Source organism: Martes martes (assembly GCF_963455335.1).
Source record: "Martes martes genome assembly, chromosome: 14".
Lineage (NCBI taxonomy): Eukaryota > Metazoa > Chordata > Mammalia > Carnivora > Mustelidae > Martes > Martes martes.
In genome coordinates this window covers 24,549,892-24,576,728 of record NC_137902.1, presented here as the reverse complement: position 1 = coordinate 24,576,728, position 26,837 = coordinate 24,549,892, and the positions used below count along the sequence as shown (strand labels likewise).

General features: G+C 38.1%; 1 protein-coding gene across 1 annotated transcript in view; it reads right to left on the bottom strand.

Moving 5' to 3' along the window:
* CFAP43 (cilia and flagella associated protein 43) overlaps positions 1-26,837 on the bottom strand; it is a gene marked incomplete at both ends in the record, with an annotated part of 102,198 nt that overhangs the window by 23,668 nt on the left and 51,693 nt on the right. The window contains 8 exons of the mRNA XM_080822915.1: positions 3,606-3,731; positions 4,385-4,465; positions 4,760-4,849; positions 6,964-7,170; positions 8,755-8,982; positions 9,893-10,009; positions 11,039-11,143; positions 15,577-15,702. Coding sequence (XP_080679041.1) covers positions 3,606-3,731; positions 4,385-4,465; positions 4,760-4,849; positions 6,964-7,170; positions 8,755-8,982; positions 9,893-10,009; positions 11,039-11,143; positions 15,577-15,702 — 1,080 coding nt within the window. The remainder of the gene's footprint in view (positions 1-3,605; positions 3,732-4,384; positions 4,466-4,759; positions 4,850-6,963; positions 7,171-8,754; positions 8,983-9,892; positions 10,010-11,038; positions 11,144-15,576; positions 15,703-26,837) is intronic.

The window sequence follows — 26,837 nt, the reverse complement described above, 5'->3', positions numbered from 1 at the left end:
AATAAATGTCAATAAATTTATCCATTCATTCAGGAAATATTTACTGAGGGCTTATTACAGGTCAAGCACAGTTCTCAAAACTATAGTAATGAACAAAACAGACCTATTCTCTTCCCTCATGTTGCATTCAAATAGAGGAGTCAGGTAACGTGTAAACAAGTATGGATAAGGTAGGCCAGGTGGCATGAGCACTCTGGAGAACAACAAAGTAGGGTCAGGGTATAGAGCGGGGCTGGTGGGAGGGAGTTCGCCATGTTATGTAGGAAGATGAGGTGACAACCGAGTAGAGATCCAAAGTATGTTTAAATGGGTTGACAGCACCCCAGGGCATGGCCATAGTATGTTGAGGGACCATGGCAAGAATGAGCTGTGGGTGCTGGCATCATAGTGTGCTGGGTATCTTTGAGGAACACCAAGGAGGTCAGTGGAGCTGGCCTAGTTAACACAGCTAAGGACCAGGAGAATGGTGTGAAGTAAAATGGGAGGGCTACAGATCGGGGAGGGGGAGGGCAGGGAAACTAATGCTATAAATTGGGTAAAAGACAACAGTGTTGTGGTGCCCAAAGAGGAGCTCCCGGAAAATCGTAAAGAAGGGACTGGAGGTGCAGTCTCAGGCAGTGCTGCTTCTGGGGAGAGTGAGGCAGTGTGGAAGAGGGAGGTGTATTTTAGAGACTTGGGTAAAAGGAAAGAAGAAATGAAGAAGTGAAGATTAAGGATCCTGCAGAAACAAAAGAAAATCATGAAATCAGAAGACACACTGGCCTCTTCCCCCTGAAATAAAAACAGGGTGCATGAAGAACTTTTTATCAAGTTGATAATGTTATCCACACAAAAGGGGAAAGAAAGGATTAGTCCAAATAAATTCTGAATATAATGTGCAGGTAGCCTGCCCTCCATGGGATATAGCCTAAGAACAAGAAGAGGTGCAAAGAAATCCTTTTTTTTTTTTAAGATTTAATTTATTTATTTGACAGACAGAGATCACAAGTAGGCAGAGAGAGAGAGGAGGAAGCAGGCTTCCCGCTGAGCAGAGAGCCCGATGCGGTCTCGATCCCAGGTACCTGGGATCATGACCTGAGCTGAAGGCAGAGGCTTTAACCCACTGAGCCACCCAGGTGCCCCAAGGTGCAAAGAAATCTTAAAACCTGCCATGATGTTTTGCTTTTATTAGAGGGATTATATGTATATTGTAGGACTGGGCAAATGAATAAATATACTTACATATGGGGAAATAGAGCTTGCACTGGAAAGGAGATCTAAGTGCTAAATTAGGGAAAGAGATGAACCCTATGGTATGTTGAATTGGAATTGGAGGTAATAGTATGGAGTTTTGATATCATATATATATATATATATATATATATATATATATATAAATACAGGAGAAAAATGCAAAAAACAAATGTGGCAATATTAAAAGTTGACAGGTGAAAGTATATGGTACAGGTATACTATATATACAGAATATGTGCACTATTGACACAGGAATATGGTATACAGATGGTACTACTCATGAAACATTTCTGTACATTTGAATAATTCTAAAATAAAAATTGGCAAAAAAACCTAGTTTGGGGGAAATTGGTGGAGATATAAAATGAAATAAGATTTGCCATGACTTGATAACTGTTGAGGCTGGATGAGGGGGCCACTATGTTATTCTCTCTACATTTTTATATGTTTGATATTTTCCATAATATAAAGGTTTTTCCAATGGCTGAGAAAAGAGAAATTGGAGACAGTGAACACAGATTTTTCTAAGGGTTTTTCTAAGGAGATACTGGACTGTGGATTGAGAGGCAAGTGGGGTCCAGGGACTTTTTTTTCCCCTTTTAACTTTATTTACTTTGAAATAAATTCAGATTAACTCAAAAGTCACAAGGATAGTAGAAAGAATTCCAGAATCCTCTTGAAAGGAATCCCTTTTTTTTTTTCCATTTTCTTATTTATACGGTGAGAGATGTATCCAGTGTATAATATTACAACATTCGTCTATACTAGAGGGAAAATCGATGTGGAAAAAGAGGCATATGGCCAGAATGGTAGGGGGTCAGGTGTTGGAAGTTTAGAGAGAGAGAAGAACGTGAGACATGCTCCTCTAGGATCTTGCTACTTAAAGTGTTTGTCCTCTGACAAGCAGCAAGCGACACCACCAGGCTGCTTGTTAGAAATCTCAGGATCCTTCCATTTCCTCAAAATGACAGAATCTAATCAACATTTTTGACAAGATCCCCCAGGTGGTATGGACTAAGCTGGGGGTGGGGAAATGAAATAGCATCACCAAACAGCTCTAAAGACCCAGTAAAGATAAGGTCATTAGAGGGAAAAGCTGTATTTTTTTCTCTACCCACTGTGTGGTGCATGGTGCAGGTGCAGAGAAGGCTGAGTACTGGCTTTGCCACCGCTGGCTTCTATCCACTGAGGGCGACCACGGAGCAGGGAGGTGAGAGTGTAGGCAGCAGACTATTTCACAATATGAAACCATGGAATAAATGCCACCCACCACCTTAGGCATCTATACTTCCTAACTGCTTGAAATTTTTACTGCTTTTAAGACTGCTCATTTTGGCTTTTCGGGAAATACTATCTTAGGATGAGATGTGAGGGCACTGTTAAAGGACTGCAGTGAATAAAAATGGGAGCAGGTTACAATGGGTCCAAGGAAGTTGCTCAGGACACACAGCCACAATAAAGCTGACACACTGCCCTGCCTCAGACTGATTTTACCTTCTTCACAGAGGAATAGATGTTTTTTATTTGGTTGTATACCATCAGCTTTTATATCTCTATTATAATTGTGAACAATTTTATTTTTTCCTTTTTCTTTTTAAAAAATTAATATATAATGTATTATTTGTTTCAGGGGTACAGGTCTGTGAATTTAAGGAATTTTAATGTGGGAATGTTTCTTTGTGATGCAAGGAGATATCAGTAGGAGAACTGCTTTGCAAATATCTCAAGTTAGAACTGTAAAGTATGTGCTATTGATTGCGTTATTCTTCAGTCAAGTCCTTTCCTTGAGATTGAGAGGAAGTCAAGCAAGAGTTAATATTCAACTCTAACAGATATAGAAGACACAGAGCAGTGCCTACAATATATGCTAATAGATGTTCATTAAACATTTGAAGAATGAATGGAGGACCAAATGAACTCTAACAATCTGGGAAATGTTGAAATCAATAAGAACTTTAAAAAAAAAACAACACATTGTAATACATTCTTTCTGTTTTAAATTGTATTAATTCGGGGCACCTATGTGGCTCAGTGGGTTAAAGCCTCTGCCTTCGGCTCAGGTCATGATCCCAGGGTCCTCCCTGCTCTGCAGGGAATCTGCTTCCTCCTGTCTCTCTGCCTGCCTCTCTGACTACTTGTGATCTCTCTCTGTCAAATAAATAAATAAAATCTTAATAAATAAATAAATAAATAAATAAATTGTGTTAACTCTTCAAAGTTATCTCTACCCAATTCCCCAAATTCTCTTGAGAATGTAAGTTGAAACAGTACCCTTAAGCTACTAACAACACTGAGGGAATAAAGAACACTTAATTTGAAAAGATACTGAAACAAAGTCTTGGCAGGATATATTAATTCTTTGATCTTCTGACCTTTCTGTACTTATCTCTTTCTTCATTTAACTCTTTGACTTTCTTCTCATAGTCTTTGAATTGTTTCCTCTCTTCTTCAGACCACAGAGCATCAGGTTTTGCCAGGAAAGCAGGTTGAGGAATCACCTGAAGATAAAAAGGAAAGCATACACTGTGGCTCAAACATAAATATAACAGTACAGTAAAAGGTCAGAGTTATCGTTACAGTTAAAAAAAAAAAAAGAGCCCTTTCAAGGGATATAGTTCTTCAGATTGGCAAGACAATGGCCTGACACTTTGATGAAAGGATATGAAAAACGTTACAACTGTTTTTCTGTGACATAAGCAAGAGTGGGCAGTTTGGGAGGTACAGAGACTCGTAGGTGACAGGTTCAGACATGTATGTTGATATCTTCATAAATATGAAGTCGATAACTTCACATGTAGTTCATAAAACTACACCTGGGCTCCAGGGACATGTAATGCATGTATCAAAAGGAATGTTTCTTGCTACATCCACAGAATTACAGATGCAACATTATCACTGCTTTCTACAGAGACCAGAAACACTATGGTTGTTTGTTTTGTTCTTTTGTTTGCATTATGTAAGATGGGGAGGCAAGTCCAAGGTTTCAAATTTCTCATTTACCTAATGTGATATGTTTATGAAGTACAGGGAGGTTGTATATTTGTTGTTGTAGAATTTCTAAAACTTGGGCCAATGTAGACAAGAATGATCAAATTTGTGTAGCTCTCTCTATCCCTGTTCCATCTTCCATAAGAACGTCCAGAAATCTTACCATTCTCAAAATATCTTCCTTCTTGACTTCCAGAACTCCTCCCATCATGTCCATCAGGGCTCGGCGCCTTGTGTTGGGGCCCTGGAGAAGAGCCACGGTCAGAGAGGGCAGCTAAGACAGAGATCTGGCCCTCTGGTAGAACCAGAGGCAGCCTCCCACCCACCCAGAATGACTCCATTTAGAATTGGGCAGGGTGGTAAATGGCGTGGAGGGAAGAGGAGAAAGAGGCCACTGAGATTCCAGGGACCTCTGACCACGACAAATGCCCCGATGGGTTTCTATAGTGGAGTAAAGTACAAGACTATTCAACCAAATTAGGAACAAGTATCCCTAAAGGAAAGAGGGTCATAGGTAAGTTTGAGCAAAACTGCATACCTGTGTCTGAAGCCATCGCTCCATTTCATGGGTCGCAGTCAATTCTGTTTTGGCTTTCAGCCATGGATTAATAAGTCTCTGAGCTGTAATCTGAAAGAGAAAATGTGGCCCCATAGTGTAATGGTCAGCACCCTGGACTCCGAAAGAGAAAATGTGGTTTCCTGCTGTTCTTACAGAATTTAAACCAAATATCCCTTCCACACACCAGGGAGGAGGTTAGAAGGTATTATGAGGATAAAGGAACCACCCAGATTTCACAATCAATTTCCTATCTTGAAATAAAGAATGAGAGTGTTGGGAAAATTGATCGTTACTTCTCTATTAGTTCTCAAAGCTCTTCTCCATCATTAAAGAGATTGTAACAGGGATCTAATTCAGATGAGAGGGGCAGGAAAATGGTTCAAAGGAGTGTCATCTAAGCCAAATCCTGTAGGATGAGGGTCCTGAGAGGTTAATAGCTTGGAGCATTCAAGGGATTGTGGGAACACAAGCGTGGCCAGCCCAGAGCAAGGCAATGAGAGCAGCTGAAGAGGAAAGGAGCCATGATTGGCAGTCACAGAGGAGCTCGTTATCTGAAGTGAAATGAGCAGCCACTGCAGGGGTTTAAGCAAGGGAAAGACATAAGTTTGGCTTGTAACAAGGTCACTCTCCGGATGTAGAATCAAGTGTGGTGAGGTTAATTATGCACATACAAAGACTGCCCACAGTGGGATCTTGGTGACAGCCGCAGAGTGGGGTCCTTGCTCTCACTGTGCTCCAGAGTCTTAGGTTACATGGCAGGAGTCTGGTTCTGGAAGAAATAATTTCCTTAAACAAGTACAGTAGACTGTAGAGATGAAGACATACTCTGAAGGACAGGGTTTGGGTTCAAATCCCAACTGTGTCACTTATTAGCTTTCTAACTGTGGTCAAGCTACATAACCTCGCTATGCCTTAGTTTTCTTATCTGTAAAACAGAGGTGTTATTAGTACCTACCTTGTAAGGTCTTATAATGATAAATTAGTTTCCATCGATCTAGGGCACTTAGAACAGGACCTGGCTTTTAACAGGGACTATAAAAGAGTTTGTTATTATTTCTAAGCAACACTATTAGCTTTTGTCCCAAAGCAATCAACCTGGTTTCATATGAGCAAGGATTTTTTTTTTTTTTTTTTTTAGTATTTTAAATTTGGTTATATTTTAATTATTTTCTTTAAGCATTTACTTGTAACCACTTCTGGCCAAACACCTTTTTTTTTTTTTAAAGATTTTATTTATTTATTTGACACAGAGAGAGACACACACACACACAGCAAGAGTGGGGACACAAGTAGAGGGAGTGGGAGAGGGAGAAGCAGGCTTCCCGCTGAGCAGGAAACCCAGTGTGAGGCTCGATCCCAGAACTCTGGGATCATGACCTGAGCCGAAGACAGATGCTTAATGACCGAGCTACCCAGGCGCCCCCCAGCTAAACAACTTTTAAGAAGGCTGAACAGCAGGGCATCTGGGTGGCTCAGTCGGTTAAACATCTGACTCTTGATTTCTGCTCAGGTCATGATCTCGGGGTGGTGAAATTGAGCCCTGTGTTGGTCCCTGGACTAGTCATGGAGCCTGTTTAAGATTCTTTCTCTCCCTCTCCCACTGCACCGCCCCCTGCCCCTGCCTCATACTCTCTCCTAAAAAGAAAAAGACTAACCATTGAGGCCCCTTTCTCTGGGATCCATACTGCCTTAATGACCCAGATAATTACTGGAGCTTCATCACGCTCTCTTCCACAATGTGATCCAACCTTTTCTGATACAGGTACTGGACCTAGGCTGGGTCAAGGAAAGTCTTCCTAGCCAAATGTGGAATTAGGACTGAGAGATTCTCGTTTGGACCAGCTATCCACTTGAGTAAGGAGAAACAAAGTAGAAACTCCTGAAGGCGAAATGCAGAGAGAAGTGAGCTAAGAGATAAAGAAAGCGGACTTCTTGACTCCCTGCAGGATTCTGGTCTTCGGTTCCCTGTTTCTTTCTAGGCTTCCAAATCTTCCCTAGATTCCACAGGATTCCAAAAGAAATTTTCATTATTGCTAAGGCAATGTCAATTGTTTTTGTTTCTTGTGACCAAGGATACCACCTGATACAGTCACTTCCAGTAGTGCACATGAGGAGATGAGTAGGAAAGAATGTGGGGAAATGTCCTGAGAGAAAAGGGAAGGGATAGCACAGCTAGCCAGTACCTCTTTGTTTTCCACAACAAGGGCTCTCTCTGGCTTCTCACAATCATCAAATTCTGGTTGCCAGATCACTTCTTCCAAGTCCAGATCTAAAATAATTTCTCGAATTCTTACATTTCTTTCCTTCACACGTGCAACTTCGAACTCTTTTTGTTTATATGCAGCATCAAACTCACGGTTGAAAGCAGTTTTTACCTTGTAAATGACATCCTGAAATATCAATGTGACACTGAGAACACATCCCATGACTAGTGACAAGGTCCCACGGCTTTACTTTCCTTCCAAAATCAATTTATAAATCATCAGGAAGTTAATCTTTCTAAAATACAGTTTATATTAAGTCACTTATTCGTTCAGTAATCCACAGTGGCTTCCTATCACGGGTAGGATTAAGGCAACAACACAACTGTTATACCACAATCTACTTCCTGAAATGGAAGCTGTAACTCAGTATACAAGTATGTTGATAAATGCTGAAGTAGATGATGGATACTTGGAGACGCTTTGGGCCATTCTCTCAATTTTTGTATATGTTCTAAAAAAAATGCATCATAAAATATTTAAAAAGCATTATGTGATATTTAAATTGGGAAATGGCTTTTCTTTGAAACCTTGTTTGGGGGAGATGTGGTAAGGAAAGGATAGCTTATAGAGGTTGTTTGGAGAATTTCCCAGAAAAGCACCACCACACACAATATTCTTCCTCTGTATGGTCATATCATTCTCATGTAGGAAGGGGACCTAAGCTGGCTATCTGCATCAGCCAGTTGTCCAGACGGCAGTGGGTCCGACTGGATTGCTCTCCCACCTGCGTGGGTGAGTGGGATGATGGTCAACTCAAAGTAGCCTTTATTTTACCATCAGATTCAGTCTATATATCTATCCTACTGACAATGAAACCATTAAAGCAGGTAGAAAAATGATCTTAACAGCTGACAAGAGAATTTCTCTTGGGCTGAGATTAACCTGCTTATGGGAAAATGCCTTAATAAAACAGCAGAAAGGTGAGACACTGAGGGTGTAGGTCAGCAAAAGCTGAGCAACAAAAGAGATAATGAAACAGTTTTGGATATAAATGCACAGGAATTTCAGGGGTTGGAGGAGAAGAAAAGAAAAAAAAATAAAGAGAGCAAAGTATCACGGTAGGAGGTGGAACTCAAATGGTAGATACAGTTGGACGACTTTCAGGAATAGGAAGAGCCAACATTACATCTCGAACCATTCACATGGGTGCAATCTGTCACCGAAATTTCAAAAACTTCTGGTAGGCATATACAGATGTGTTCTGAGACTGACTCATTCAGTGGAGAGTAAGGAGTAGGAGCTTAGAGCTTGCGGGATGCTGCACCTTATTCCTGAGTCCCAGAAGAGAAGTTATGGAAGTCTTAGAGAGGAAATTGTATTTCCCCAGGTTAAGGGGACAGATAGCAATCATATCTTGATCTTCCAAGGAGGTCCTAAGGGACATCTGAGTTACCTAGCAGATGGCATTTGAGAACCTCTTTTATCTTTGAGCTTCCTGAAGATCTAAGCAGAAGAATAGTTTGTTGGTGGTGTCAGCCAGGGTAGGTATTCTTCAGAAAACCTGTTATCATGGAACCCAGTCCAAATAGATGAAAGGAACTCCTGTACACAAGTTCCTTTTGAAGAACACGGACATACTAGCCATCTGGATATTTCTCTATGTACCTTAAATACATCATTTGATTAGCATTAGACTTCAGTTTGAACCTTTGCAAGATGCCTCATGGGGACTTTTAGAGATTTTAGAGGATAAAGAAAAAATTCACCCACTTTCAGTAATATAATTTGGTTGATTTTCTCCTCTCTGGAATGAAGTCCCAATTGGCTTGACAGGAAAGAGGCTTGTACGCCAAAATCAGTACTCAGACTGCCAAGCAGGTAGTTGGGCAAGTTGGGATTTTTTACTGCCACTTCTTCTTCTTCTTCTTCATCCTCCTCTTCATGATGCTTTTTAGCCAAGGTAATTGCGGACTGCACCTCTATAATTTCTTTCCGTACCTAAATATAGAAAAAGGTGACACGAAAGTTATGCAACAGCAAGAATTCTCTAAAGGGCAATTTTGCGGCAACTTAAATATTTCAGTCATTTTAGGTGTTAAATTGTCTTGCCAACAACTGAATTCAAAGTGATGGATAGATCCTGAAACTGATTCAGAAGAGATTTAAGCTTTGGAAATGGACAAACTGTAGATAAGTCAAGAAAGTAAAAATTGTCCTTGATAGTATGTAATATTTATCTTTCTGTCAGAATGACAGCTGCTTATAAATATCTTGAGTCTTTCTTGGAACAGAAACATTAAAAAATACACCTTTTCTTCATGTTTACAAAGAAACTTAATCACAGAGGACTGGTGAGTGTAGGTTAAGGAGACTTGAAATATGCCTTCATTTTATGTTTCGGAAAAAAAATGGATGCAAGTTTCTGGCCAAAACTACATTGATGGGGCAATGTTTTTCTAGTGATCTGTTAGAGATTGCTGCTTTAAAACAAACAAACAAACAAAAAAAACAGCTGGAATTGCTCTAGGAAAACCATAATTCCACCAAAACAGATACTACTACATCTTTGGCCAATTATTTAAAAATACAATGCTCGTGATACAAGAAGATAAAAAGAGTAGGACAGATGAAGACCACTTCTGACCAGAGCAAGAACAAAACCCTATATCTAATTTTTTAAAATTATGTTCTCTTATTTGAGGGCTAGCTAATATTGTATAGGACTAAAGGTGTCTTGATTTATTGTGTAGATTTAGCTCCTATATTTATTAAAATATATTCTATAATTAACAAGGAATGAAAATGTAAATAATATATAAACTTAAGTTGTATCCTAACTCAAATCTGTATGGAGACCCTAAAATAAAACACATTACTTATATAAACACATATATATTTAAAATTGTACTTTAAGACATTCTGTTTCAATCTTCTTTTGCCACAAAACTCTCTTTAATTCTTTCAACTCTTCTTCCGTGCGTTCTTTCATTGGAAAGTTCTCAACCACGTAGGGCAGGTGAAAGCACTTGGGGAAAAAAAGGCAAGATGAAATAAATTCATTTGTAGTACAACTGTGCATATCAGAGGTGGAGTGAGGGATATTATCCCTGACCAAAATTAATTCATAGGTCATCATGCATGAGTGGAATTGAGAGTGGAAACATTCTCTAAAATAAAACAATGTACATCATTAGTATTGGTGTAAACTTTGGATAGAAATACTGAGCTTTTGTGAAGGACTTATTTCTAGAAAAGTGGTTCTCAACTAGGAGTGATTTTGTTTGCCCTGTTCCCTTCCTCCTCCCCAGCCCTGCAGGGACATTTGGCAATGTCTGGAGATACATTTGATTTTCACTAATGGGAATTTTGAATGTTACTGGGGCCTAGTAGCTAGAGGCCAAAACATCCTATAATTGACAGAATAGCCCCCACAACAAAGAATTATCCAGCCCCAAATGTGCCAGTCTTACAAAACCCTGTTTAAGAGCAATACTCAATCACAAATATGTATTGTGGCTATATACTTCATTATCCAAACTGGTGGTGGGGGAGACAGATTTGAAAGTGAGAAGGGTGTTCTTAATAGTTACTTAAGGACCACCAGCATAAACTGGGACTTCTGATCACCCTATACAAAGAGGGAAATTGTGTTGGGAGGAATCTCAATGAAAAAGCATTAAATAACCCAGATGTTTAGAGGGCACAGGTAGAACTGTGAACAATATTATGTCTAGTTTTCAATCTGTGTGAATGTGACTGAGGTGGCCTTTTGGAAGAGACAGATAGGAAGAGCAGAGGCAGGTGGTTCATAGAGGAAAGAAAATCTTAAGAGATGGTGGCTTGGAAATGCATAGGGACTAAGCAGAGAGGGAAGAACGAAAACAAGAGAGAAAGGGGCGTGAGTTGGTGGAATTTGGTACAGGGAGGGAGAGGATGTTCTGAATGATTTTCCATGTGTGAATTTTCTTAAAATTTTTAAAAATCTTTCTGCCATGAGACTTTCAATGGAAGTTCTCATTGGCTAAGGTGTGGTATCTGGAATTATGTCTGTTACCTTAAGAGCTCGACCTTTCACAGCCATCGAATTCCAGCATTCTTCTTTAATAAGTTCGGCCAAATAGGCTTTGGCGAGGTTTTGCATCTCTGCATCCTTTCTTATCTTGCAGAACGTAGATGAAGGGAAACAATGAACACGAATATGTAGCTTCTTAAAAAATAATCTGAATTGCAAATTCACTAATCAGTCACGGCTGCACATTTAGTGGATGTCTTCTTTCTCCATTACACGGAACTGTCTTGTGCTGGGAGATGCACCTGGGGACACTTTCCTGTCTCAAGGACCTTTCCTAAAGTTTAGTCTGGAGGTTTGGAATTCCCTTCCTGGAGGACCAGGGTGTCAACACAGAAACCTCTAAAGGCAGGCAGGTGCTAAACATGAGCCAAGGTGGTATGAGGCCAATTGCGTGGTGGACTGGACCCCTAAAGTGCCCACTATCACAGATCTGGTGGGTTGGTGCAGGGCTGGGGAGCAAACCCACTATGCCAGATCTTCCTGTTTTATTAGAGAAGTTTAAAAATGTGTATTTTTAATGAAACTACCAGATATCTAAGTGTTGGCTTAATTCTTATCAATGCATATTTGAAGTGCCAGTTCATGACCTCTGTCTTGGGGTCACTTAATTCTTCTATTATTTATGTCTACCATAATTAAGTGCTCCATGACTCAAAGGGATCATATGCTTCACCTTTTGTCATTTAGAAAAATATGTTACCTTAGTTGGTTTTAACTGCTTAAGTAAGCCAACTGCTTGATCTTTAAGTGATTAGGAATTCTTGTTTTAATGGAGTTTGCTGAAAGACATAATGTGAAAGTGAGGACCAACAATCTCTAGTCCTTAGGATCCACTTCAGGACCTCTTTAGCATTTCTCTTTGTTCGCAGAATTATCAGCAAACTAGTTAAGAATAATATCTCCTGGATTAGAAAATGTCTTATTTGTTCATTCAATCATTCATGTTTCTTTTATTCACTGTCTGATCAAAGGCTTTGTTTTAATTTGTATTTGATTTCTTTTTTATCCATTGAGTTAATGGCTAATACAGTTTTAAATTATTTTTTCCTTAAATAAACAGCTGTTTTGGCCTGTCAGTTGTCAGAACCTGTCTGATTCCCAGCCTACCCCGCCCTCCCCTCTCCACTGCTGAGGTTATTTGATCAACCCCTCCAGACTTGGTCCCTAGTTCTATGTCCAGGTTGTCATTACTGGGCTTTGGTCTTTTCCCTATGGTTGAGATCCCGACCAGGGCTAACTAATATCCTTGTCCCTTTAGGACTGGGATCCCTGACTGGGATCCACTGACTCTTCCCAGGGACTAGTATTCTCTTCCCAAATGTGCCTGGGTTTATGGTGCCATCTGCTAACACTGTTCTGTGCTGGACCATCTGGTTTCACTATCACATCCAATCTGAGACTGATACTTCTTTAAAGTCCAGAGCTCCAACAAAGGTAATAATATTGGGGAAATAACTATATGGAGAGTCTTTCTCTGTACCAAAGACTGCCTCAGAGGATTAAGAAGGCTTCTGGGGGAATATGCAGGAATTTGGTAAGGAGCAAGAAGCATCTGGAGCAGAGGCATGGGGTGGGGGTAATCAGGGTGGGTTTATCAGTGGTCTGTAGGTCAGCAGGCCAGAGGAGCAGGTTTGTGGGGATGAACGGTCACACATGAGCTTGGAGGGAGAAGCAACGTTAGAGTGAGGGGGTAGGTATCCAACCCAAACTCATTGCAGAGTGGTCAAGCTGAGAAGCTAGGAGAACTTGGTATCAGAATGGGAGGAGGCATTCCAGGCTTGGGTGAAGCCTGGGTCAAAGGGGAAAAGCCCTGGTAGGCAGACTGAGAATGCTTCGTGGCTTTTATTCAAGTTATAAGACCTTAGCCAAGTGATTCTAGGTCTAATTCCTTAGTTTCCTTAAGTCAGGACAACAACAACCTACCTTTTGGGATGGGTGCAACCACTAAAATAAGTAACATTCAAAAAAACCTCTAAATTGGTGCCTATTTATTATAAAAATAAAATGGGATCACTTCTTTTTAAAATTAGTTTTATTAACATATAATGTATTCTTTGCCCCAGGGGTACAGATCTGTGAATCATCAGTCTTACACAATTCACAGCACTCACCATAGCACATACCCTCCCACTGTCCATAAACCAACCACTCCCCAGCAACCCTCAGTTTGTTTTGTGAGATTAAGAGTCTCTTATGGTTTGTCACCCTCCGGATCCCATCTTGTTTCATTTTTTCCTTCCCTACCCCGCAACCTCCCGTCGTGCCTCTCAAATTCCTCATATCAGAGAGATCATATGATAATTGTCTTTCTCTGATTGACTTATGTTGCTCAGCATAATACCCTCTAGTTGCATTCACGTTGTTGGGGATTATTTCTAATAGATTTCTGTTGAGTGTAACAAAAGCCGAATTCTTTACTGTGATGTACAAGGTCTTCAGAGCTGGCCTCTTCTCCCACCTCATTCTATGAAGCTCTCTCCTGTCCACTGTGCTATTGCCTTTCTGGCCTTTCTGTTTCTGGATTTCTCCATTTCTGCCTCAGGGCCTACATTCAGGGTGCTTCCTTAGTCTGCCATTCTTTTCCCCCAACTCTTTGCATAGCTAACTCCTCTCCTTTTGAATCCCAAATGAAGGGTCACCTCTTTCAACTGTCTTTGACCACAGAAGTAGATGCCCCACATCTATCACAGAATTCAGTTTACATCATGCAATATAGAGAGATTTGTTTAGGGTCTGTCTTCACCAGATCATCCCCATGAGGGCAGAATCTATATGTCTCAGTCATTGTATTCAAGGCACTGACAATAGTGCCTGGCATGTAATAGATGTTCAATAAACATTGCAGAATGAATGAATAGATAGACGAATTTTACCTCCTTGAGGTAAATTTTACCTCTTTGTGTCAGTCTATTAAGGTCCTTTTAGTCCTGATTCTGTTATCCAGTCTGTTTCCTTTCATTCTCAGCCTCACATCATTCACTAATTTGACAAATATGCCTCATTTCTAGATCTTTATCCCAGTCACTAATTAACATGTTTAACAGGAGAGCACATGACTGGAAGCCTCTCTGCTACAGGCATCAAATTATTAGCCTCTTTTTGCTACAGTTGTTTAACCAATTATAATTCACTTAAATGCCTTTGAATCCAACCATATTTCTTTTTTTTTTTTTAAAGGTTTTATTTATTTATTTGACAGAGAGAGAGAGATCACAAGTAGACAGAGAGGCAGGCAGAGAGAGAGGAGGAAGCAGGCTCCCCGCTGAGCAGAGATCCCGATGCGGGGCTCAATCCCAGGACCCTGGGATCATGACCTCAGCTGAAGGCAGAGCTTAACCCACGGAGCCACCCAGGCACCCCAATATTTCTTTCTTTTGTTTAGAAAAAAGTGTTTTTATACTTGCACACTCAAAAAATCAAATGTGGTGTGCAGGTTGAGAAAAAGGTAGCTTAAGAACATTCTGTGTAAAACACAATTAGGACTTTTACCTTAAAAAAAAAAAAAATCCATACAACTGTAATGTCACCACCAGAAAGAGATGCAAAGGCTATAGTAATAGAAGTACAGTATCCGAGAAATGGAGGTTTCAATTTATACTTTTCTCTAAACTGGACAGAAAATAATTGAAATTCTTTTGTGGATGCCATACTCAAAGAAATGAAACCAGAGGGAAAACGTATGATGATGATGAAGCTATTGAAACTACCTTATATGATGGCCATACAACCTGGAATCACTAGCAGAGATGAGAGAAGATACATAGGGAATATACTAATTGTTAACCTTCTCTATTTCAGGGTGGCCATAGAGTAGATGATGCTCAAAGGGTAGAAAAATCAGTGAATAAAGAGAGGAAGATATCAACTGTCGTTAAGAAAGGGCTAGTGGGGCCTGGGTGGCTCAGTCAGTTAAGTGTCCAACTCTTGATCTCAGCTCAGGTCTTGATATCAGGGTCATGAGTTCAAGCCCTGCCTTGGGCTCTATGCTGGGTGTGGAGCCTACCTAAAAGAAAGAAAGAAAGAAAGAAAGAAAGAGCAGGCTCACTAAACTGGAAGGTCCAAAGTTGGCATAAGGTGGCTGAGAGGATTTCTAAAAATGTTTAAATATATCGTGGAAGATGGTTGGAACAAATGTCATGAAGGAGAGACAAACATCAGATGTGTGGCAGGCCTAGACACTCCTCTTTCTCCTATCCCCCCGCAATTTTTTAAAAAAGATTTTATTTATTTATGTGAGAGCAAAAGTGAGAGAAGCAGACTCCCCACTGAGCAGAGAGTCTGATGTGGGGCTCAATCTCAGGACTCCAAGATCATGACCTGAGCTGAAGGCAGACGCTCAACTGACTGAGCCACTCAGGTGCCCTCCTCCAACTCCCAAACTTAATAATTCTCTGACTCACTGCATTTATATGCACTAGGTTTTGTTTTGTTCACATTATCCTAGAAATTTCTCCTTCTCATTTTCTTTTTACTTCTTTAATTATATTTCTTTATGGTGCTTAAATTCGATTTTTCAATACCTTTGCCACTTCTTCCTCATTTTCATCATGAAGCCTTTCCAGTTCTTCAAGATCTAGGCCAAATTCCTTTTGGTCTAATTTTGCAATATTATCTACTGTTTCATTTTCTTCCATCATAGCGAGAACCTGAATTTTCAAATAAGAAAGAATAATGACAAGTAAAGAACTAAACTTTATAGACATGCTTTTCTGAGTCTCTTTAGACAGCAGTCAGTAAAAAAGAGATGTTTTGTTTATCTGAGTGTAACTATCAAGTAAAGCATTAGATTATGGGCTTATTGTGGTCATTTTAGTTTTCAGATTTAATCCTTAAAATTCATTAATTCAAAAACAACAACAAAAATGTAAAAATTCATCACTTCATTGAATGAAATTAAGAAATTGTTGATATTTAGTTGTGCTGGTGGTATTGTGGTTATGTGTTTTAAGAGTTCTTATTTTGGGGTGCCTGGGTGGTTCAGTCAGTTAAGCATCTGACCCGTGATCTCAGCGCAGGTCTTGATCTCATGGTTGTCAGCTCAAGCCCCATATTGGGCTCCATGCTGGGTGTGGAGCCTACTTAAAAAAAAAAAGAAAAGAGTTCTTGTCTTTTAGAGGTACAAACTTAACTAAAGATGAAATGATATGATATCTGGGGTTTGCTTCAAAATGATCAGGATAAGGGATAGTAGGTAAGGGTATAGATGAAATAATATTGGTCATTGGATTTATTATGCTATTATTCTCTCTCCTTTTATACATATTTGAACATTTCTAAAATAAAAATTATCTTAAAAATTATCTTTAAAAGTTTATAACTTCAGAAAACTCAGGGCCAAAGGATATAATTGTAACATATATGACAAAGTATTATCTTCAATATACATAGAACTCTTACAAATCAACAAAAAATTTCAGAAAATATAATAGAAAAATTTAGGACTTCAATTTCAAAATGGTTGACTAAGAATGGGCTTTACAATCATCTTTTCCTGCTTCAATCCATAAAAGTAAGAGGAAAGCAGTGTATAATAAATAGATAAATTTATTATTATAATTAAGAGGGAAAAAAGTATCCTTTAGTACCATGGAAACTGTAACATCTGAAAGATGAAAATCAGATGGATCCAAATAATACATGGTAGCCCCAAGTGCCCACGAGACAATACTTGAGAAAATGCAGAAGCTACACCAGATATAGGAGCGTGGGGTAACCCAGAAGTAACTGGCAGAGTGATTAGTTGAGGGGTACTATATCGGAAACAGGCAACAGAACCTGTATGTATCTGCACTGCCACTTGATAAAACTCCCCGGGCGCCCAGCAATGGCAACATAAGGGTTTGCTGCCAAGTGGAGGGAACTGGAATGAATATCTGGGTGGGAGACAAGGACAAGGCAATGACAAGGAGTGTGCCAGTGGCTAGAAGAAATTAGAGAGCATCTCCCCCTGCCATAAGATAGGTGGCCAAGCCACTTCCCAACACCACCCACTCCTTCTCATTTGACCAGATCAGAATACCTGCTGAAGTCACTCTCCCACACATCTTCTCAAGCAGGTTCAGCTGGTGTGGTGGAATTACAATGGAGCACGTCAATTTTAAAGATAAGCATAGAACAGTAAAAATAATAATAGACTACTAATATTTGGGGAACAACAAGACCAGTGAAGAGAGACAATAAATTCAATATACAGAAGACTTGTTACACAAACAAAGAGAGTTCATTAAACAGGAGTGGAATTTCACAGTAACTGGGGATGCAAAAATAATTGTATCTCATAAAAAGAATTAAGAGATTATAGAACTTAAAAGTTTGATCTTTGAAACAAAAAAGAATTCAATAGATGGGCTGAATAGCAAGATGGACACAACTGAAGTTAATTAGTGATCTGCAAGAATCAGTTAAGAATTCTGCCAGGTATAAGCAAAAAATTAATAAATAAAGAAAAAGTGTGAAAGAAAACTGAAGGCACTTGTATGACACATCTCAAAGGACCTATAATAAATACACTTCAGAAGAAGAGAATAAAGAGAATGGGGGCCACAGTGTTGAAAGAAATAATGAGAGAATTTTCGAAGACATAATACAGCATCAACACTCGAGACTGAAAGGGCATAACCAGTGTGGATCAGGGCCAGATCTAGACACAGAAATGTTGTGAAACTTAAAAACCAAATCCAAAACATTTCTAAAGGGGAAAAGAATATTGCCAAATAGAAGAATCTGTCTCATAGAAGACCCACCTTAGCAACACTGGATGCAAAAATACACTGGATCAATAGTTTTTGATCAAAATTTTCAGGGGAAGAAAAACCTTGAATTTGTAATTCTATAGTCATTAAACCATAGTTCAAGTGCAAGGTTGATATAATTTATGGACAGTCAGGAGCTCAGAAAGTTCACCAATACCCATACCTCTGAAAGGATTATTAAGGATGTACTTAATACAGAGGAAGTTGGATAGAAAGACTTAAATCCAAATAAGATTGACATGTTTTTAAGAGTCTTAAAAACTAGCAATTTAGAGCTATCATTCCAAATGATATCATTAAGAGAAGGTGAAGGAAACAGAGGAAGCTGAAAAAGTAAAAAGTAATAATAATACACTGAGGGTCTTGTCTTATATGGAGAGTGAATATGGTATGATACACTCTAAACCAGAGCTTCTCCAAATTTAATGTGCCAAGAATCACCTGGAGGTCTTGTTAAAGAACATACTCTGATTCAGGACATTCAGGATGGGATTAAGATTCCAGGAGACATCAGTGCTGCTGTGCTCTTCCATTGACTAGGAAGGCACCAGATCACACAGAAAAATAGAAAGTCAAGTATGTGAGTCGGGATTTTAAAGATAGAAATAGAATTATGACTCCCAAAATAGTAAAGAAAAATAGAACAATAATAAAAAAAAAGTATGAACAATCCAGGAAGATAGAAAAAAGAGAAAAAGAAATGTTTAAAATATGTTAAATAGAAAACCAAAAATAAAATGGCAGGAATAATTTTAAGCATATCAATAATCACAATAAATGTGCCTAAACTCACCTATTAAAAAGCCCAGACATGATTTACAAAACCAATCCAGCTGTATATTAATTACCAGACAAAAGAAAGTTGGAAATAAAGGAATGGAAAAAGGTATATAAGTAAGTGAAATACATAGCAAAAAAATTAATACAGCAAAAAGAAATATAGCAAAAGTTAATATAAAAACCAAAATGTAGATTAAGAACACTAAAAGAGAAAAAGACAGATATTTCATTAGGATAAAAGGAATAATTTATTGAGGAGCTCTCTTGTGCACATTTGGGCATCTAATATAAATATTGATAGAAATACAAGGATAAATTGACACACTGCTAATCAAATCCTAGAAAATAACAGTTCAAATAGCAGAAACATAAATATAGATATAAAGAACTTGACACAATTAGATTGATCTAATAGGAAATTAAAAAACAAAAAACAAACAAACAAACAAACCCCAGAGAATAAAACATTCTTTACAATGCACATGGAATAGTTACAGAGTTACAAAAAGCAACTGGACACAATGCTACAAAGATAATTTCAACAAGTTTTATTTACTGACGACAGTGAAATAAATTCAAAGTTAGCAAAAAAAAAAAAAGTTATGTAAAACAATCTATAATAATATTCAAGGCAATCTGAAAAATGGAAACAGACAGATGCATACACTCTTCTAAGAAACCCTTTGGTTGATGTGTTCAAAATGGAATTACAAAGGTTTACAACTAAGGAAAGATTAGAAAATTACTTATCAAAATCAATGCAATACAGTCAAAGTGGTACTCAAAGGTATATTTATAGCCTTTCACACATTGGAAAACAATAGGAAATAAACCAAGTTTTCAACTCAAAAAAGTAACAAAATGAGGACAAATAAACCTGATGGAACTAGGGAAGAACAAATAAAATTCTCAATTGATAAAACCCTAAAAGAGTCAAATGTATAGGTATAAAATTATATATAATGTTCTCTTATCATAATAGTCACATCAATAAAAACTGTGCCATAAAAAACACAACTGTGCCATATTAATAAAATAGAAATACTATTATAAAGTGTGATCAAGAAAAAAGATAAAAGGCATAAATATACAATTAGGAACAGAGAGCTATAACTGAAAAATCAGAAAAGACTTGGAATATTATACACATTTATATATTTTAAAATCTAGATGAGACAATTTTCTAAGAAAACATAATTTATCAAATCTATACTTCAAAAGAAATAGAAAACCTGACAAGATTAATGACTATAGAAAAACTCGAAACAAAGAATCAACTCCTGTAACAGAAATCAGGCACAGATGGTTTTATATGTTTGTGTGAGTTTTTGTTTGTTTTTTAATGAAATCCTAAAACAAAAAAAGGATTCACACTTCGTTTTTTTTAAAGGTGTTATTTATTTATTTGACAGAGAGAGAGATCACAAGTAGGCAGAGTGGCAGGCAGAGAGAGAAAGGGAAGCAGGCTCCCCGCTGAGCAGAGAGCCGGATGCGGGGCTCGATCCCAGGACCTTGAGATCGTGATCTGAGCTGAAGGCAGAGGCTTAACCCACCAAGTCACCCAGGCATCCTGAATTCACACTTTATACAAACTGTTCCAAAGCATGGGGAGGGGGAAAAACTACTCGAATCACTTGTTAAGACTAGTATAAGCCTGATATCATAATTAGACAAAGAAAGTACAAAAAAACAATATTACTTGTAGATAGAGATACAAAAATACTAAACAAAATATTAGCAAATGGAATCTGGTGTAAAATGACCAATGTCTATGGGAGGAATATAGGATATTTGATAAAGTTTGCACCAAAATTCACAATAAAAACTCCTAAGTAACAAGGGATAGAAAGAAATTTTACTCGTGAAAGGATATCTAGCAGATTCTGAGGCAAGTATCACACTTAAAAGTTAGAAACTTTCCCATTAAGTTCAGGAAGAAGATAAGCATGTCCACTCTCATGACCACAATCATATTAGAAGCCCTTGGCATAAGACAAGAAAGAAATGAAGCATAAAAATTAATAAGAGACATGATTTCCAGAAGATATGATAGTTTACTTAGATAATCCAAGAGAAACAATTGACAAAAGAGCAGAACTAAAAAGAGAATTTAGCAAGGTGATCATATTTAAAAGATAAAATCAGTAACATTCATATATACTAGTAGTAGCCAATTAGAAAATGCAATAGAGGGGCATCTGTGTGGCTCAGTTGGTTAAGCCTCTGCTGTCAACTCAGGTCATGAACCCAGGGTCCTGGGATTGAGCCCTGCATCAGGCTCCCTCCTCAGTGAGAGAGTCTGCTTTTCCTTCTGCCTGCCAGCCCCTCTGCTTGTTCTCTCTCTTTCTCTCTGTCAAATAAATAAAATCTTAAAAAAAAAGAAAGAACATAAAAAGAAAATGTAATAGAAAAATATCCTATTCACAAAAGCAAAAACCCCAAAATATATCTAAAATAAACCTAACAACAAAATTATACAAAATCACTTTTAGACTAAAATGTCACTGAAGAATTTTTAATTGAATAGACATATATTTATTTACATATAAATATTAAATTTACATAATACATATTATATGTAAGATTTATATTACAGGGGGAGTGGTAAGATGGTGGAGTAGTAGGCTGACCCTAACCTGCTTCCTCACTGGAACACAGAGAGATAAAGATTGGATCATTCTGAACACCCATGAAATTGGTCGGAAGTCTTATAGAGAAGGAAGCTGTACATCTACAAACCAGAAAAATGAACTGTGGAACATAGAGAAATTCACCCCAAAAGAAAGAATAGGAAAAAATGATGGCCAGAGACGTAATCAATACAGATATAAGTAAAATGTCTGAACTAGAATTTAAAGCAACAATTGTAAGGATAGTAGTTGGGCTTGAATAAAGCATAGAAGATGCTAGAGAATCCCGTACTACAGAGATAAAAGAACTAAAATCTAGTTAGGTTGAAATTAAAAATGCTATAACTGAATGCAGTCCTAAGTGGAGGCCATAAAACTGGGGATGAATGAATCAGAAAAGTGAATCAGTGATAGAGAAGATAATTATGGAAAATAACAAAGCTGAAAAGAAGAGGGAAAGAGAACTATTAGATCATAAAGGTAGACTTAGGGAACTCAGTGACTCCATAAAGTGAAATAATATCTGTGTTACAGGAGTCCCAGAAGATGAACAGTGGGGGAAAAAAGGCAGAGAGTTTATTTAAACAAATTATAGCTGAGAACTTCCTTAATCTGGAGAAGGAAACAGGCATTCAAGTCCAGAAGCACGGAGAACTCCCCTCAAAATCAACCCAAATTAAAAAAAAAATAGGTCAATACTTCAACATATTATAGTGAAGTTTGCAATTTACAAAGATAAAGAGAAAATCCTGAAAACAGCTTGGGACAAAAGATCCTTAACCTATTAGGGTAGACACATGTGGCTGGCAGCAGACCTGTCCGCAGAGACCTGGCAAGCCAGAAAGGGCTAGTATGATATATTCAACATGCTAAATGGGGAAAATATTCAGCCAAGAATATTTTGTCCAGCAAGGCTGTCATTTAGAATAAGAGAGATAGAGTTTACAAGACAAACAAAAACTAAAGTAATTTGTGAACACTAAACCAGGCCTACAAGAAATATTAAAGGGGACCTTTTTAGCAGAGAGAGATCCCAAAAGTAACAAAGACCAGAAAGGAACAGAGACAATCAACAGGATTAGCAACTTTACAGGTAATACAATGGGACTAAAATCATACATTTCAATAATTACTCTGTAAATGGATTAAATGCTCCAGTCAAAAGGCATAAGGTATCAGACCCATATCAATATGTGCTTATAAAAGACTCATTCTAGACCCAAAGTCACCTCCAGATTGAAAATGAGGTGGTGGGGAGCCATTTATCATGCTAATGGACATCAAAAGAAAGCTAGAGTAGTCATTCTTACCTCAAACTAGATTTTAAACCAAAGACTGTAATAAAAGATGAAGACACTATATCCTAATAAAGGGGTCTATCCAAGAAGAAGATCTAACAATTGTAAATATTTGTCCCCTAACTTGGGAGCAGCCAAATATATGAAGAAATCCATAACAAAATTAAAGAAATTCATTGATAATACTACAATAATAGTAGAGGACTTTCACCCCACTCACAGCAATGGACAGATCATTTAAGCAGAAGGTCAATAAGGAAAGTTGGGCTCTGAATGACACACTGGTTCAGATCGACTTAACGGTTATCTTCAGAGCATTTCATCCTAAAGCAGCAAAATACACACTCTTTTTGAGTGCACATGGAACATTCTCCAGAATAGATCACAAAATGGGTCACAAATCAGGTTTGAACTGGTACAAAAAGACTGAGATCATACCATGCATATTTTCAGACCACAGTGCAATGAAACTCGAAGTCAACCATCAGAAGAAATTTGGAAGGACGACAAATACATAGAGGTTAAAGAATATCCTACTAAAGAATGAATGGGTCAACCAGGAAATTAAAGAGTTAAAAAAACACACGGAAGCAAATGAGAATGAAAACGTGACAGTTCAAAACCTTTCAGATGCAGCAAAGGTGGACCTACAAGGGAAGTATCTAGCAATACTAGTTTTTCTCAAGAAGCAAGAAAAGTCTCAAATACACAAACTAACCTCACACCCAAAGGAGCTGGAAAAGGAACAGTAAATAAAGCCTAAATCTAGCAGGAGAAGAGAAATAATAAAGATTAGAGCAGAAATCAATGATGTAGGAACTTAAAAAAAAAACAGTAGAACAGATCGATGAAACTAGGAGCTGGTTCTTGGAAAGAATTAATAAGATTGATAAACCCCTAGCCAGACTTACCAAAAAGAAAAGAGAAAGGACCTAGATCAATAAAATCATGAATGAAAGAGGAGAGATCAAAACCAATATGGAAGAAATGTGAATAATTATAAGAGAATATTATGAGCAATCATATGCCAAATTGGGCAATCTGGAAGAAATGGCTACATTTCTAAAAACATATAAACCAAAACTGAACCAGGAAGAAATAGAACACTTGAACAGACCCATAACTAGCAAGGAAACTGAAGCAGTAATTAAAAATCTCCCAACAAACAAGAGTCCAGGGCCCAATGGCTTCCCATGCTCATGGATTGGAAGAATAAATATTGTTAAAATGTCTATGCTTCCCAAGGCAATCTACACTTCAATTCAATCCCTATCAAAATACCACCAGCATTTTTCTCAGAGCTGGAACAAACAATCTTAAAATTTGTATGGAACCAGAAAAGACCCTGAATAGCCAAAGTAATGTTGAAAAAGAAAACCAAAGCTGGAGGCATCACAATTCCAGGCTATAAGCTGTATTACAAAGCTGTCATCTACCCTACGACCCAGCAATTGCACTCCTGGGTATATATCCTAAAGATACAAACGTGGTGCTCCGAAGGGGCACGTGCACCTGAATGTTTATAGCAGCAATGTCCACAATAGCCAAACTGTGGAAAGAGCCTAGATGTCCATCAACAGATGAATGGATAAAGAAGATGTGGTATATATACACAATGGAATACTATGCAGCCATCAAAAGACATGAAATCTTGCCATTTGCGACGACGTGGATGGAACTAGAGGGTATCATGCTTAGCGAAATAAGTCAATCGGAGAAAGACAACTATCATATGATCTCTTTGATATGAGGAAGTGGAGATGCAAGGCGGGGGGGGGTTGGGGGGAGGTAGGAAAAGAAAAAATGAAAAGAGGGGATTGGGAGGGAGACAAACCATAAAAGACTCAATCTCAAGAAACAGACTGAGGGTTGCGGGGGGGAGGGGGGATGGGAGAGGGTGGTGGGGCAATGTACATTGGGGAGGGTATGGGCTATGATGAGTGCTGTGAAATGTGTAAACCTGACGATTCACAGACCTGTACCCCTGGGGATAAAAATACATTATATGTTTATTAAAATAAAAAATTAAAAAAAAATTGAAAAAAAAAAAAAGCTGTCATCATCAAGACAGTATGGTACTGGCACAAAAACAGACACATAGATCAATGGAACAGAATAAAGAACCCCTAAATGGACCCTCAGCTCTATGGTCAACTAATCTTGGACAAGGTAGGAAAGACTATCCAATGGAAAAAAGATAGTCTCTCCAACAAATGGTATTGGGAAAATTGGACAGCCACAAGTAGAAGAATGAAATTGGACCACTTTATTACACCATATACAAAAATAAACTCAAAATGGATGAAAGACCTAAATATGAGATTGGAATCCATCAAAATCCTAGAGGAAAACACAGGCAGCAAGCTCTTTGACCTCGGCTGCAGCAACTTCTTACTAGACATGTCTCCAAAAGCAAGGGAAACAAAAGGAAAAATCAACTATTAGGACTTCATCAATATAAAAAGCTTCTGCACAGCAAAGGAAACAACAAAACTAAAAGACAACCTAAGGAATGGGAGAAGATATTTGCAAATGTTTTATCAGATAAAGGGCTACTATCCATGATCTATAAAGAATGTATCAAACTCAACACCCAAAAAACAGATGTCGAGAAATGGAGAGAATTCAGGAACAGACATTTCTCCAAAGAAGACATACAAATGGCTACAGATACACAAAACAATGCTCAACATCACCAGCATTGGGGAAATACAAATCAAAAGCACAATGGGATACCACCTACACTGGTCAGAATGGCTAAAATTAATAATTCAGGAAACAACAAGTGTTGGTGAGGATATGGAGAAAGGGGAACCCTCTTACACTGTTGGTGGGAATGCAAACTGGTGCAGACACTCTGGAAAACAGTTGAACATAGGGGAAGAGAAAGAAAAATGAAATAAGATAAAAACAGAGAGGGAGGGCACCTGGGTGGCTCAGTGGGTTAAGCCTCTGCCTTCGGCTCAGGTCATGATTCCAGGGTCCTGGGATCAAGGCCTACATCGGGCTCTCTGCTCAGCAGGGAGGCTGCTTCCCCCTCTCTCTCTGCCTGCTTCTCTGCCTACTTGTGATTTCTCTCTCTGTCAAATAAATAAATAAAATCTTAAAAAAAAAAAACAGAGAGGGAGGCAAACTCTTAACTCTTAATTATAGGAAACTATAGGAAACAAACTTAAGGTAGATGGAGGGGAGGTGGGTGGAGGGATGGGATAATTGGGTGATGGGTATTAAGGAGGCACTTGATGTAAGGAGTACTGGGTATTAGAACTGGGTATTAGATGCAACTGATAAATCACAAAATTCCACCCTGAAACTAATAATACACTATGTATTAACTAAAATGAGTTAATTAAAATATTTTAAAGATTTATATCATATATTTTTATAAATATTATGTATATATAAACTTTCAGAAATAGCAAATAAATTCTTACCCAAATCAAAGGTAAGCAATGATTCTCAAAGTCAAATCAGAGTTTTACATTGAGCTTGACAAACCAATCTTAAAATTCAAATAGAAAAATAAATGCACATAAAAAAGGCCAATTTTTTTTTTTTAAAAGAAGAGTAAAGGGAGAATTACCTTTCAAGGTATAAAAACATTTTATAATGTGATTGCTATCAAGATAGTTTGGAATTTTCCTGGGAAATGATCAATACTCTATTTCAGAATAGAGAGTCCAGAAACAATAGTGCATATATGGGAATCCAGGGATTGACAGAGGAGGTACTCTGAGTCATTGGAGAAAAGGTGGGACATTCAATAAAAAGCATGGGTGAAATGGGCTAGTCATTTGAAAAAATAAATTTAGATCCATACCTCATACCATTCATGAAAATAAATTACAGGTGAAATAAAAGGAGTATTAGAAAAAAAACCGTGAGACTTTGGAAGACATTTTAAAAATCAGATATACAGAACAAAAGCTCTAAATAAAATATCAGTACATTTGGATCATAACTTATAAATTCTGCATTTCAAAAGGCATATTGTAAAAGGTAAGGCACAAGACAAAAACAGTTGTAGTATATTAGGTTGAACCATATAAAACTGTGATTTCATATGGTTCAATCTGATAATAAAGCCAGCTCTAGATTTTCCCCTTGCACACTTCTGTGCTCATTCTCCCTCCCAGCTGACTGTGCTGAGCTCGAAAAAGGCAACCTCAGAAGGCATTGCTGAAGACAGCAGAATCTCCTCCCCCTGCATCTCTGAACAACTGCAGGGAACAGAGCAGTTAATGACCAGTTAATAAACTTTCAATCCCTACTCCACTCTATTTTTGGAGTTTAGTTATTATCACAGCTTAACTAGCCCAAT